At 42.0% G+C, this 13,976-nt stretch overlaps 2 protein-coding genes across 3 annotated transcripts in view; one reads left to right on the top strand and one right to left on the bottom strand.

Annotated features, from left to right (window-relative positions):
- LOC117554238 (kinesin-like protein KIF26B) overlaps positions 1-590 on the bottom strand; it is a 31,536-nt gene extending 30,946 nt beyond the window's left edge. Inside the window, exon 1 of the mRNA XM_034228561.1 lies at positions 76-590. Within this exon, the coding sequence (XP_034084452.1) occupies positions 76-123 (48 nt within the window). The 5' untranslated portion in view covers positions 124-590. The remainder of the gene's footprint in view (positions 1-75) is intronic.
- Positions 591-3,047: 2,457 nt separating this feature from the next.
- hnrnpub (heterogeneous nuclear ribonucleoprotein Ub) lies at positions 3,048-12,749 on the top strand. 2 transcript variants are annotated; one of them, XM_034228498.1, is made up of 14 exons: positions 3,048-3,707; positions 5,118-5,232; positions 7,017-7,096; positions 7,242-7,381; positions 7,611-7,710; positions 8,217-8,329; positions 8,446-8,709; positions 8,807-8,926; positions 9,021-9,149; positions 9,264-9,432; positions 9,545-9,832; positions 9,921-10,189; positions 10,285-10,434; positions 10,915-12,749. In XM_034228498.1, the coding sequence occupies exons 1-14, from the start codon at positions 3,245-3,247 to the stop codon at positions 10,963-10,965; spliced, it is 2,451 nt and encodes an 816-aa protein (XP_034084389.1). In that variant the 5' UTR covers positions 3,048-3,244; the 3' UTR covers positions 10,966-12,749. The 2 variants fall into 2 exon arrangements, with proteins under 2 accessions (XP_034084389.1, XP_034084387.1); XM_034228496.1 differs by having other exon boundaries at positions 3,049-3,707; positions 10,282-10,434.
- The last annotated feature ends 1,227 nt before the right edge of the window (positions 12,750-13,976 follow it).

Below are 13,976 nucleotides of genomic sequence, written 5' to 3'. Positions count from 1 at the left end.
ACTAAATAAAACTCTATGAAGACCATGCACTCTTTTAAAATATTTACTAATAATGTACCCAATGAAACGACTTACCCAGTGTGCTCCAGGTAATCTTTCTCCTCTTCCAGTCAGGGATGACATGACAACTTGTTAATATTTAAAAAGATATCCGAACAAAGGCAGAGTGCACTTTTACATGATGTAGCCGAAGATCCGTGGACAAGAAGCAAAAGTATTTCACTCATGGTAGGTTTGTATACAAAAATGACAAAGTAAGAGGCAGGAGATGCTGTGTGTCTCAGAGGAGAGAGGACAGTGACAGAGAGGAGGGAGCGCACTGAAGAACACTTCATGATTTCACTTGGATATGTATCATAACCTCCTCAGGGAGGCAGTAAAGAGCAACACTCGAGCTGTTGCACAGTTTGTTTATGGAATTACCTCCATTTCAAAATGTAACTCCCTTGTAATCTCTCTAATGCAGTTACTTATGTAATAGATCAATCTTGCAACAGAGTAGTAAAATACACTATTGGCGCGTTTCCACTGCAGCGGGTAGCTCGCTTTAAGCGTGCCGAGCCGTGCGGGGCCCGTTTTTGGTTGCGTTTCCACTTGGCCTAGTTTTGGCCCGGGGCTACTTTTTCACCTTTTTTCTGGCCCGACTAAATCGTGGTTCTAGGGCCAGGAACAACCAGGCTGAGTCGGGCTGAGTAGGCTATGCTAAACTAGAGAGAGAATCGCTGGCAAGGGGGCTACAACTATAACAAGATGAACATATTTTACCGTGAATTAATTGTAATACACGTTTCAAAATGATGCCGAAGTAACAACATACTGATACCGGTTAGTAAAAACCATGAATTAATGCTTTGACAAGTCTGCAGACAGACGGCAGGCGAAAAACCCTTTTAAAATGCGTGTTTTCTAAATGTAGCTTGGCTAAGCTAACGTTATATATGCTCCGACCGTCCACACTCACAACAACGGCCTATACAGACATAAATAAACCAGCGACTGTATTCGCCATGACACAGGCAGTCTGTGGTTTGTACTTGTTTAACTTTTGTCAAGTTTCTGAACAGATATGAAGAGCTGTGAGCTCTGAGTGCTAAGAGCTAACGGCTGTGTTGTTTTTCTGGGGCTCTCATTGAAGATGACGTCACGGCTCCGCCTACACTGCGTTACTATAGTAACTGCCCCAGTTCCTAAACTGTAATGGAAACGCAGCATTAAAGTGAGCCGGGCCTAATAAGGCCTAACCAAACCGAGCGAGGCCGAGCGAGGCCTGCAGTGGAAACGCGCCATATATGCATGGACATGATGAGCCATCCAATCAGTAATCAATTCTAGGTATATCATATATAGATTTTTATATTTTACGATAAATAAAATATTCTATATATAAAACATATTGACTGTACATTTTTATTTTTGAAGCAGTAGAGGGGAAAAAATGGGGTCACTTTTGTAATTATATGAGCCAATTAAGAAGAGCATAGGCTAAGTGTAATATAGGGGAATGCTTCAGAAAAAAAACTGAATGGAACTATGCAAAACATACAACATCATGATAGTCATATTGTAGAATTAAGGTAGAAGTAGAACCATTCAATTAAAGTGTTATCTCCAGCAATGTAGTACTGCACTCGCATAAAGCTGACATCCTCGTGGATTCATCTTCTTATTACAGACACATGCATTTCCTAACATTCGGTCTATATGCTGTAAAATGTATTATCTCTTCGATTTACACACGGCATCTATTGCACGTCTGTCCGTCCTGGGAGAGGGATCCCTCCTCTGTTGCTCTCCCTGAGGTTTCTCCCATGTTCCCCTTAAACTGTGGGTTTTCTCTGGAAGTTTTTCCTTGTACGATGTGAGGGTCTAAGGACAGAGGGTGTCGTTTTTCTCATACTGACATTCTGAACAATCTGTGCTGTTGTATTTGCTGTAAAGTGTCTCTACTGTAGGCTATTTTTATTATATGTACAGCACTTTGGCTCCACCAAAAATCGTTTATAAATGTGCTATATAAATAAAACTTGATTTGATTTGATAAAGCTGAGGGACTAAGAGACAGGTAAATAGAACACAAATCCAAATTGATGCAGCAGACGTCGAGATAAACGCACTTTAAAATCCCTAGTATAGATTCAAAACATATGACCATAACATTAACAGACTTGACATAGCTCAAAAGCCAGACAAAATGAATAGTTTTCACTAAATTAGTCAAATTAGTGGAGTATACCTTTAGATAAGTGTAGACTGTTTTCTTTTTTTAGATAAGGAAAGAGTGACAACATATCAAAAAAGATAGTGTCTTTAGTGTCGCAAAGGGGCAGTTTTTTTTGCGTAAACGATAACTGATTAAATAATATATAAACATGCCAAAATGTGTTATTTATTCATAGTTTGGTATTTCCGTTGTACAGAATAGAGTGCTCATTCAAAATCAGCACGAAGGATAAAACAAATTAATGTGGGCCCATTTAGAAAACATATATATATTAAAAATGATACAAATAAAGTGTTGCCTTTTCGTTTACTTCATTGGCTAGATGGTTTTTGATTTCTTATAGTTACATATAATTGTAAAATACGTTTTGATGTGAAGAAATCAGCCAGTAGGCTATAAACAGTTGTAACTTAAGATATCTACTCAATTAAAACGTTTTCATTAATCTTTTATATTTCCCCTTCAAAGACATTACTTTTAGAAGAGGTTTTCAAAACATGAATTATAGCATACAAGGACTTTTGTTCCAGGTACCTTATAGTGTAGGCTACCCTACATAACAGGCTATTGTTTATTTAATTACTGTACTATTATCTGGCTAGAAACACGACGCATGCGTATTTGTAACTGCTATTGGTAGTTTAATGCAGTGGGTTACGGTAAGTTATATTCCCACTTTTACTAATAGTGCAAATATAAAAGTAAAATCCTGGGTGTTTGCCCCACTTTCTTCCACATCAACGCTTCCTATTGGATTGGTTTTGTTATTGGGCCAACGACAGATGGTCGACGGGATATATAACCACCAGGCCGCGCTGCTCTCTGGGTAATTACGGTAAGGGACTTCATCCGCCTCCCCCACACCCAGCCGCTCAGCTCTTTTGCCGGTTAAAGCTTGGTCGGACAGCGCGGTGCCATTTGGCGCAGTATTGAGCTTCATCTTTCGACAAAAGGCTTCCAGTTTATTTATTCATAGTCGTATTTGTGAATTTTATTAAATATATTTGCCTTTAAACATTCACAATGAGCTCAATTAACGTAAAAAAGCTGAAAGTGAACGAGCTGAAGGACGAGCTGAAAAAGCGTGATCTTTCCGACAAGGGTCTGAAGGCCGACCTAATGGACCGCCTGCAGGTCGCGCTGGACGAGGAGGCCCTCGGCAGAGATTCCCCGCTGGACCCAGAAGCTGTGGCGGTCGAGGGTTCCGGCCAGGCCGCCGACCATGAGGGCATGGGAGAGGAAGAAGAAGGTGAGGGCCCGATAGAAGAAAGCATGGAGGCCAACGAGGATGAGGAGGAGGAGGAGGAAGAAGAAGAACCAGAACCGGAAAATGGAGGCAACGATGATGCCGTTGCCGAGGACGAAGAGATGGGTGAGGGGGAAGAGGACGAAGACGACGAGATGGATCCCATGCTCAAGGGTGATGTCGACGACATGGAGAAAATAGACACAGAGGATGGTGAGCCCGCGGACCAGACTGCAGAGGGTGAGTCGGCCGGGTTGGTTTGGAAAATGTGTCTGGCTGGATGGACTGTGGCTGGGTGTCGAGTTTGGCTATAGCGTTAATGCTACCGCGGTAGAGAGCCGACTGGGGATCATTACATATGAATGCGTTACCATACAACAGAGCGTCCATGTTGAGCTAGATTATATAAACCAACTAAACTAGCAAGCGTTAGCATCAAACTGAAACCGTTAGCATGACATGCTCATCTGACGTTAGCATCGGCCACCACCTTGGTTAGCTAACGTTCACTATTTTTGTAACGTTAAGTTTCGATAGTCCGCCAACGAAGGTAAGCTTTAGCTTATTTGTAATAGTTCAGTGTCGGTAGAAACCTAAACTACGCTAATGAAGTCAGAATTAATATATTAATTTAACCTAGCTTAGTGCGACTTTTCGTTTTGCTCGGTTAGCGTGTTAGCTTGCCAGCTAACGTCATTTTCTTTGTGTCTGTGGTGCCGTGCTAACTAGCGGATCAGCCGGTTAGCTAGTTCAGGGGTTCCCATAATTAAGGTTGGCTACGAATGGGGTGGTACAGTGGAGATGCACCAATATGATGACTACACGTTACTTTGTATAACCTGTTTCATAATGGCGTAACGTTAAAGCAGCATGTTTAAATATGTGACTGCTGCAGTGATTGTAGGGTGGCTTCGTCCGCCTCTAACTAGTCAGAAGACAATTGCGGAGTTTCAACAAAAACGTTACAAATTCAACTCAAATTACAAACTCCTTAGGAATAAACAGGGTGGCCTGCTGTGTAAAGTCTAAATGTATTAGCCTTCAGTAGAGCCGGGAACGCCTGAACTGTCTGACCCAGAGCTGTGCAGGAGATTGGGTAGGCACGTGGTTAGTTTGTCGGCGGTTCGAATATAAAGTGTAGTCTTGTTGGATGAAGATAAAAATCGGAGTTTACGTGATTAGCCAACTAGGTTATTTAGGGCAAGATATGGGGGGGAGGGGTCAACCCAGGGCTACATAGGTATTCCCATTTCCTTGCATGATGCATTTGTCCCAGACAGCAGTAGACTTCTTTAGTTAAATTACTGGAGCCTATTGAGAAACACATATTCTAAGCCCTTTATTGCAGGCTTAATGTCCCTTACTTTGCAGAGACTTGTTTTCCAGCCCCAGCAAACACTGTTCACAATGTTCATATCGACCAGCCTACATTGTAATTCTTATCTCTGGTCATTAGAGCTGTTACAATTTCTGATTGTGTTTTATTTAAGTGTAATCATGAGGTGTTGCCTCTTCTTTATTTAATATTGATGATTATGGTCGACACTGTAACTAATGAACGGGCTTTGTGGGCCAGAACCCCACTGCCAGTCCGACCTCTCTCTCACAAAAAGGAACACCTCATTCTATATCTTTGTTCTATTTTCAAAGGCGATGCGGACAAAGACACGAATGCTGATCAGAAGAATAAGAAGGGTGTTAAGAGACGCCGGGAGGAACATGGAAGGGGCTACTTTGAATTTATTGAAGAGAACAAATACAGCTGGTAAGGATGGGACAGAGCAAAAATGGCCTTCAGCATCCCTGAAGCGCCATCTATAGCTTTGTTGAACTGTATTGGCTTTAAGTGCCAATGCACATATAACTAGCATGAGGAAAACCCTCATTTTTATATATATTTATAACCTTACTTTCACCTGTTTTTGAGGGTCATCCCTGACTACTTTAAGAGCCTTACCTTTACAGTGCCCACTCACATGTGACTGCATTCTGTAGCAGAAGTGCAACTATCAAGTCTCTCTGAATTTCCACATTTGTTCCTCATGCCACTTATTGTTTTGGAAAGCCCATTGTGTGCTGAAGGTGAATCAAAGCTGCTCAAAGAGAACCCAGAGGAAAGTAGCAGAAGGGGGGGTGGAGAGGAATAGCTCAGGGGCATGGGAGGAGGGGTCCACTGCTGCAGGGTAGCACACAAGGATGTAGCAAATTCCCCAAACGTCCACAGAGGAGCTCACTATTGACCGTCCATCGTTTTTGCCTCGCAATGGTCTTTACATTTTTCCGTTTTGTTTTTTATTTCACTGGTTGTATGACGTCAAAATGCTATCTCTGTCTCATGTCTTGTGTGTATGTTTTCATGGTGTGGATGCTTGTGTTTGCAAAGCTTGTTTCTATCCCCCCGCGCAGGTAACATCATGCATGGGTAGTGGTGAGTGGATGTGTGTGCATACATGTACCGACTTCTTGGTCAGTGTTTTGTTTTCATTGCGCTGTTGACACAATAAGGATAAACCGGCCCAGAATCAAATTTAAGACCAATTTTAATACATTTTTTCAAAAGCCTGACTTATAATACATGTTACTTCCACCAGATTTGATAACATATGATAGGTTTGCTGCCTTTTGTGGTGCCCACCCCTGACAACATACATTTTATTGCAAGTGTCCATTAAACTCTATTTAAAAAAAATAAATAAAAAAGCCAGCTCCATCATCACATTTCCCCTAACAACTGTTACTGTTTCACATCTACCCTATTTGAAGCCATGGGGTCTGTAGAGCAGCAGCCATTGTTGGAGCCACTAGCTGACTTAGACAGTATGTTGGCCCCTTCCCCCCCCCCCCCCCCCCCCCCCATCCACGACAGATGTCTCTGGAGATGTAAAGACAGCTGCAAAGGAATGCACTAAATCTTCCTCTTCCTTCTAAAAACACAACTTCACTGGAATTGCTTAAGCCTCAGTGTAATGTTTATTTTTCAACAATTTTGACTAGTTGGTCTTGAAATGATGAGATGTTGGTACCTATTCTCATGCTACAAGAGTTGGTAAGTTGCTGTAGTTCTTGTGATACTTTGATTACTCGTTTTAAGTAGCAGCCAATCATGGTGGAAACTCAAAACAGTGACTTGGTCTTGATCTTTTTGAATTGGAATTCCACTTAAGGCAAGTTAATAATAACCGCACCTTCCATCAGCAGTCCTGGAGATCATAAAATCCAATCTGAAAGGGGAGATTTTTTATTTTTTTTATTATCAGCTTCACCAATGGATAGCCTTGCATTCAAGGGCTAGCAGGGATGCTTTTCTCTCATTTTAGATTTCGCTGGGTAAGGTAAGTGTTGTCTGGCCAATCACACAGCTGACAATATCCTGATAAAACTTTGGAGGCTCGCTTGCCCCATTTACTCTTTCTATTTTGTATTGTTCCCCCTACTTTGTCTTTCCTCCACAAATATTTTTGGGCAAGTGGTACCCAAGGCCTCTATATGTTCCATGTAGCTGCACTGGCAGGTGAATCCTCTTATTGACATGTTGGCATATCTTTTCAGGGCCTCATTCAAGTCTCCCGTGCCACCCCTTGAGGAGGAAGATGAGGAGTTTGATGACACCAAAGTCTGTCTGGATACCTGTGAGTGATTTTAAATGTGGATAATAACTCAATGTAAAGAAATATCTCAAGCAAGTTTTATGAATTCAAACACCTGTCCAAGAAGACATGACAATTAGCAGGAACTATTGTGTTAATATCAACTGTCCTTTTTGTTGTGTTCCAGACAACTGCGACCTGCACTTTAAGGTGTCGCGGGACCGTTACAGCGCCTCATCTCTCACCATGGAGAGTTTTGCTTACCTCTGGTCCGGAGGCAAGGCCACCTATGGCATGAACAAAGGCAAAGCCTGCTTTGAGATTAAGGTACAGTTACAAAGCTGATGTATTCCACACTGTTCACACAATTGTGTGTTTACATTGTGAAGAATGAACCTTTCCCTGCCATGTGAACCATAACATCTCTGAAGGGGTTGAGGCTTATGTCGACGGTTAAACAATGGTTACAAATATGTGTAAAATGGTTTTAATAAAGCTACTCGTTGAACAAGCAAAACATATCCTGATATAATTGTGTTTTTCTTCATGTCAACAGATTGCAGAGAAAATCCCTGTGAAGCACATCTCCAGCAAGAACATGGAGATTCATGATGTCCAGGTCGGCTGGTCCCTGTCTACTGGCACCCTACTTCTTGGTATGTTTTTCAATCCGTTATTCAGTAGTCAGGCTGTTGTAGAGCTAATTGTTATGTCTATAGTGATCTGGCAATCATGGAATATCATTGATTTGATCCACAAAATGGTGACTAAGCCAATGCAGCCATATAACTCATTCATGCAGAATATAGAAGAGCTCAATAGAAAACATTATCTTGGTGGGACTTAACGGTGCATTTATTCATTGCAAGACGAAAAAACTGTAAGGAATTCATGCATGTCAGCCATATAAGACTTAGAAGCAGGAGGCTGATGTGATCCTGCATGAAATGGCAGTCTGTCCGGAGAGCTCCCTCTGGTGGTTCACAAGCAGCATGACATGCTAATGTAAAATGGCTCCAGCTCTGGCTGCATAATATAATGGTCTTTGGCCGATGTCCAATATCAATGAATCAGAATCTGAGTAACTGGGATATTTAGTTAATTCAGGTCATCTGCTGTCACAAGATATTTTTAAGAATTGTGTCCTTCACTTAATTTTCAGGCGAGGAGGAACATTCTTATGCATACTCTGGGAAAGCCAAGAAGACCACCAACTGTGTGACCGAGGACTTTGGAGAAACCTACGAGGAGAATGACGTCATCTGCTGCCTCATTGTAAGACATAATGCTATCCTAATAACTAATTAAAACTGATGGAAACCAAGCAAGAGCAGGATAAGAAAGACACCAACATTCACACATGGATTTATATGAATGTATTCTTTCCTTAGGACTTTGAGGGAGATGAGGTGGTGCTGTCCTGTTCTAAGAATGGCGGGGAGCCAGCTGTTGCTTTCCAGGTCAACAAGGACTCTCTGAGCGGCCAGGCCCTCTTCCCACACGTCATCTGCCATAACTGTGCTGTGGAGTTCAACTTCGGCCAGATGGAGACTCCGTACTTCCCCCTGCCCCAGGGCTACACCTTCCTGCAGCAGATCCCAGTGGACGACCGTGTCCGGGGGCTCAAGGGCCCACAGACCAAAGCTGACTGCGAGGTAAGCTTAGGAATGAGTAGATGCTATTTCAATTTGTCAAAACTATAATATTCAGCAGAGTTTGATCTTAATTGTCCTTTCCCTTCATGTCACATAGATCATAGTGATGGTCGGCCTGCCAGGCTCAGGGAAGACCACATGGGTGAAGAACCACGTCCAGGAGAACCCCGGGAAATACTACATCCTGGGCAGTGACACTATTGTGGACAAGATGATGGTCAGTACTGATAACTCTGGGAATCCTGTGTCGTGCTCTCTATCTCCTACTGCTTTACGTTTTGATATCTAATTTATCCGGTCATTTTCTACAGATCAACAGTCTGAAACGCCAGTCAAAGGACATCACAAAGCTGAGCGCCATTTCCCAGAGAGCACCACTTTTCCTGGGAAAGTTTATTGAGATTGCTGCCCGCAAGAAGAGAAACTACATCCTGGATCATGTAAGTGGCTTGCAATGAATCACAGCTGATTGTTGCCAATATAAAATACATAAGAGTGTACTTGTTATCTTAAATCACAGTGTAATTGATCCTCTTCCCCCCCCCCCCCCCCAGACTAACCTGTCTGCCCCGGGCCAGAAGAGGAAGATGTGCTTGTTTGCGGGCTTCCAGCGCAAGGCTGTGGTGGTCTGCCCTTCTGATGAGGACTACAAGGAGAGGGTCCAGAAGAAGGTGGAGAGCGACGGCAAAGAAGTGCCCGAGCACGCCCTCTTTAAAATGAAAGGTATAGAAGATGTTTCAGCCATAAAGCCAAAGTAGTAGTACTAAGTCTCTTTCCTTTCTATTCTGTCAGATTCGGGTGTAGTAATGTTCGGTTTGTTTTCCTTCCATTCCAGGCTTCTACTCGCTGCCGGGGGAGGGAGAGAGCTTCAATGACGTCGTCTTCGCCGAGCTGCAGAAGGAGGAGGCCGGCAAGCTGCTGGAGCAGTACAAGGAAGAGAGCAAGACTGCCCTGCCCGCTGAAAAGAAACCCAACCAGGGAAGCACAACACCAAAAAGGGGAGGTGGTCTGCGTGGAGGCGGACGCGGGGCCGGGGGCAAGAACCAGTTTGGCCGTGGAAGTGGACCTGGACCGAGAGGCGGCAGCCGCGGAGGCTTCCAGAACAGAGGCAACTTCAGAGGAGGTAAACTGACATTTTGGGATGTAATGCCATTATTTTTGCAAATAAATCATTATTGTATTCATGCTAACTTTTCCAATTTCCTCTGTAGCTCCCGGCCCTCGTGGAGGCTTCAACCGCCCACCCCGCGGCTTCCTGCCTCCCCCCGCCTTCAGAGGAGGCTTCCATAACCGTGGAAACTTCAACAGGGGCGGCGGCCCTATTCCTAGTCTGGGCGGATCCCCTCGTGGCGGACCAATGAGAAACATGGGACCTAGAGGCGGACCCATGAACAGAGGTGGCCCAATGAACAGAGGCAACATGAGCAGAGGGGGTGGAGCCAACATGCACCGTGGAGGGGCCCGGGGCCACCACAACCAGGTGGGTTTGATACCAACTCGTACATCCTTACAGCACGTGGTTTGGGTTTCTAACAGAAATGTTTCTATAAAATGTCCTTATTTTTATTGTAGCAGTTCCAGCCGAGAGGTGGTAACCGCGGCAACTACGGCAACTTTGGAAACAAGAATGGCAACTTTGGTGGCAACAGGAACGGCGGCAACTTTGGTGGCAACAGAAACGGCATGGACAAGGCCCAGGCCTTCAACCAGAGCTGGCAGCAAGGGGTCAGTATTTGGAGCAGATAAAAATTGTTCTTGTGCACATCACAAGACTTCTAACGCCGTCAGTGCTCAATACATAAGCAAATCGGGCCCATATTTGACTAGATTAATGTGAATATTAAAAAAGGTCCAGTTGAATATTGTCACCACAAGCACATGGAACATAGCTGGAGAGCTCTTTTTTTTAAAGAAAGATAATAACTACATTGGTGTTCTCAGTGACATTATCCATATTGAAAAATCTAATTGTGTTCGGATGGAAACAATCTCATTATACCCCAACAGTGTTATATGATGGTACTTACGTGTGTATACGTCAATATTACCGTAAAACCTCTACTAAAAGTGCAAAACATTTTCCACACCCAAGGAGTTTTTCAATAAGTAGATGATCTGAAAACGTATCTTACTTTTTTTTAATATACATATGATTGAGTGTACATTCCCATAATAAACGTGTCATCTCTTGTGTGTCCTGTGCAGTTCTGGAACCAGAAGCCCTGGAGCCAGCAGTACCAGCCTGGATATTACTAAGACACTTGTAACGGACTGGTGGCCCACACTAAGATCCACCTCAAGCCACGGAACATCCCTCCACCCGCTTTTTCAGATTTTCTTTTCCTAGAACCCCATTTTTAATAACTTAAAAAAAAAAAAACCCCAACTGATAAAGATTTACCGTGATATGGAGCAACAACATTCCACATCAGGGAGGAGACGTCATCCTGAGTGTAATTGAGGCTATATATATCTACGAACACATGTACTACTTGGGTTTCCCCAAATAATCCGTTTTCTTTTTCGTTGTACATTTCCTTTTTTCACTACTTTTAAATGACGTGCTTTTAAAGAAATCTGTTTGTAATATCAGGAACCAGAAACATTTGGCTAGCCCGGCAGATGTTGATAAAGGTTGTTTTTTTTTCAGGGTTGTGTATTTTTATCTGTGCTGTGATTTTTATTTGTTTTGCTTTTTTATTACAAATTGTAAATATAATTTTTTTTTTTGCGTAGTTTGTATGAGAAGGAACCTTGGCTTATTAGAGAGAAGCATGGTAGCTGCATATATTGTTAGTCCACTGTCAATCAGTTCAACTGAAGTAACAGATGACTTGTCTTTTGTTCCCAGTATCAAACCTTGTAACCTAAACTCCATAGATCTACAATAAACAACTCGTTGGCTTTTTTTACATTCTTCCTGGCTATTGACTTTTGATTCAGTTCAAAGGTGTGTAAAAGACCTTTGAGTGGGCGGAGTCCTAGTTTGTTACTTCAAACAGGAAGGACACGCCTCCAGTTACGCCTCATTAGCAAAGTATTCCCTTCAAGTGTGTCTTTGATACCATGTAGCTATTCTAATGTACATTGTTTCGGCCAAGCCATTTTAAGGATCTAAGTAAGCCATTTTGTACAACATTTCTCTTTTTAAATTTGTGTTTAAAAGTATTTATTCTTAGGAAATAGAGCCCTTGATTCTCAGGTTTATCAAAGGGTCCTTTAGTGCAGTAGACTTCTGAAAAACAGCTAGCACTGATCAACTAATTCCAAATCAGAACCACAATTTATGATTCAAACGACACCACTATTTAACATGTTTCTGAGAGTTCAGCACAAATGGAGTGAAAAGCAGGCAGGGTTACTCACTTTCACCAGCAAACCTAAAGGGCTGCACCATGACAACACCACCATGATGGAAAGGGAAGACGTTTTTCAACTTAAAGGCATTATTTTTTGAATTTAGGTTTGTCTCAGTGACTGTGGCCCCCCGCAATAATGGCAGCTCCTCATCCAACAGCTCATAAAATGTCCCGGCACATTTTCCCTGGCAGAGGACGCCCTGCCTGACCCTGCAACGTGAGAACTGGAAAACCTGATCTGTGTTTCTAATGTTTACCTCCCGGTGTTATTAACAAACATCTCAACCATGCACGAATGTTCATTAATGGGCTTGGAGTAATAACTGTATTGTGATAACAAAAGTGTTAGTTTGCCTAAATAACTGCGGTGTGATGAATTGTTCGCTAAATTTAAATGTGTGGAGAGTTTTTGCTCCTTTTATTGTACTTGATACATAAAATCTAGCAGAATGCAAGCTTTGAGTTTACAGTATAACACGACAGACACTATATTTTTATCGCTTTATGTTGCAGGTTGTATATCGGGTCTTTTATTATTAAACCCACAATGTAAAAGCTTTGGGACATTTTTCAGATTTGTTGTCTTTTCTATCTTACGGTTTTTTGATATTTGTGTTAAAAGAATTTGGGACTATTTTTTTTTTATTTGTCTCAACTCTATTAAAGTTTAAGAAGCTGGTATATGACGGTGTGGTTTGTTACACTAAAACACATTTAACTCCCTCAGAAGATTACAGGTTTCATTTCATGTAGCTGTTTGTAAAGCCGATAAACAGAATAAACACAGATTTAAACTAATTAGAGACTGAAAACTCATCTCTTTCGACTCCACTTCGAGCAATAGAACTAACAAAGCACTTATATACTAATAAAGGACTGGCTTACCTAAAGCCAGTTGAGTAGCACTTGACATTTTTTGGCTCTATGAAACCTGATGTACTTATATGATTCTGTTTTCTTCAAGTTGTATTTTGTTGGTCGAATGCACTTATTGTAAGTCGCTTTGGATAAAAGCGTCAGCTAAATGTAATGTAATAATTAAAAAATACTTTGAATTGAGTTTGCATGTATTTAGTAGATGGGGAAGAAGAACTATGTAATTTAAAGTGACAATACCAAATTGTAAAAGTTCTCTATTGCAACTAAAAGTATTTAAAAAAACCATTTACATTTCACTTAGGTAAGTGCAAACATTTGGTACTCTATGTAGGCTTATTTGCCCACTTTGGAATCCTAATAAATGACTGGATTATGATTATTGATGCATTCATATGTTCATCACAGCTGGTAAGGTGTCATTTTAATAACTATATACTGCTGTTGGATATCCTAAACTAAAATGTTTATTCATTAGTTAATATACATTTTGTATTAGCTAATAATCAGAATCTGTAATGTAACTAAAGCTGGCAAAGGTAGTGATGTAAAAAATACAATACAGGCTTTTGAAATGTAATAGAGTAGAAGTATAAAGTAGCATACAATGAAAATACCCAGGTAAAGTCATACTTGCCAACCTTGAGACCTCAGAAATCGGGAGGATTTCAAAACCACCGCGGGGGGCAATAACATGCTTATTGTAGATGTAAGTGCACTGCCTTGCGGCCTGTAGCACCATCCTTGATGGAGCATATGTGTGGGCTGGACCTGTATTTTACAGGAAAGGAGTGAGCAGAGGGTCGAGTTGTCCATTCTTGTTCTGTTTTCTGTGACTATCTTCCTCACCCTCTCAGACTTTCAGTTGCGCGCGCTGCTAAAGAGACGCGCTATCATGGAAACCAAACAATGCTGTAGCTGTAGTCCGAGTGGAAACAGTCCTGACTAAATCTGATTTGGTCAGAAATGCGGGAGAAATATGACCCCGGGAGGAAACCGGGAGAGGGCAATGAAATCGGGAGTCTCCCGCGA

Source organism: Gymnodraco acuticeps, unplaced genomic scaffold (genome assembly GCF_902827175.1).
Source record: "Gymnodraco acuticeps unplaced genomic scaffold, fGymAcu1.1, whole genome shotgun sequence".
In the NCBI taxonomy this organism is placed as follows: Eukaryota; Metazoa; Chordata; class Actinopteri; order Perciformes; family Bathydraconidae; genus Gymnodraco; species Gymnodraco acuticeps.
Note: the sequence above shows the minus strand (reverse complement) of the source record. Positions and strands in the feature narration are given on the sequence as shown.

What these genes read in the sequence shown, in the direction of transcription:
- hnrnpub (XM_034228496.1), top strand. Translation starts at nt 3,245, where the DNA reads ATGAGCTCAATTAACGTAAAAAAGCTGAAAGTGAACGAGCTGAAGGAC. An exon ending in AGACCAAAGCTGACTGCGAG is followed by an intron (nt 8,710 to 8,806) that starts GTAAGCTTAGGA and finishes CATGTCACATAG; the next exon opens with ATCATAGTGATGGTCGGCCT. An exon ending in GAAACTACATCCTGGATCAT is followed by an intron (nt 9,150 to 9,263) that starts GTAAGTGGCTTG and finishes CCCCCCCCCCAG; the next exon opens with ACTAACCTGTCTGCCCCGGG.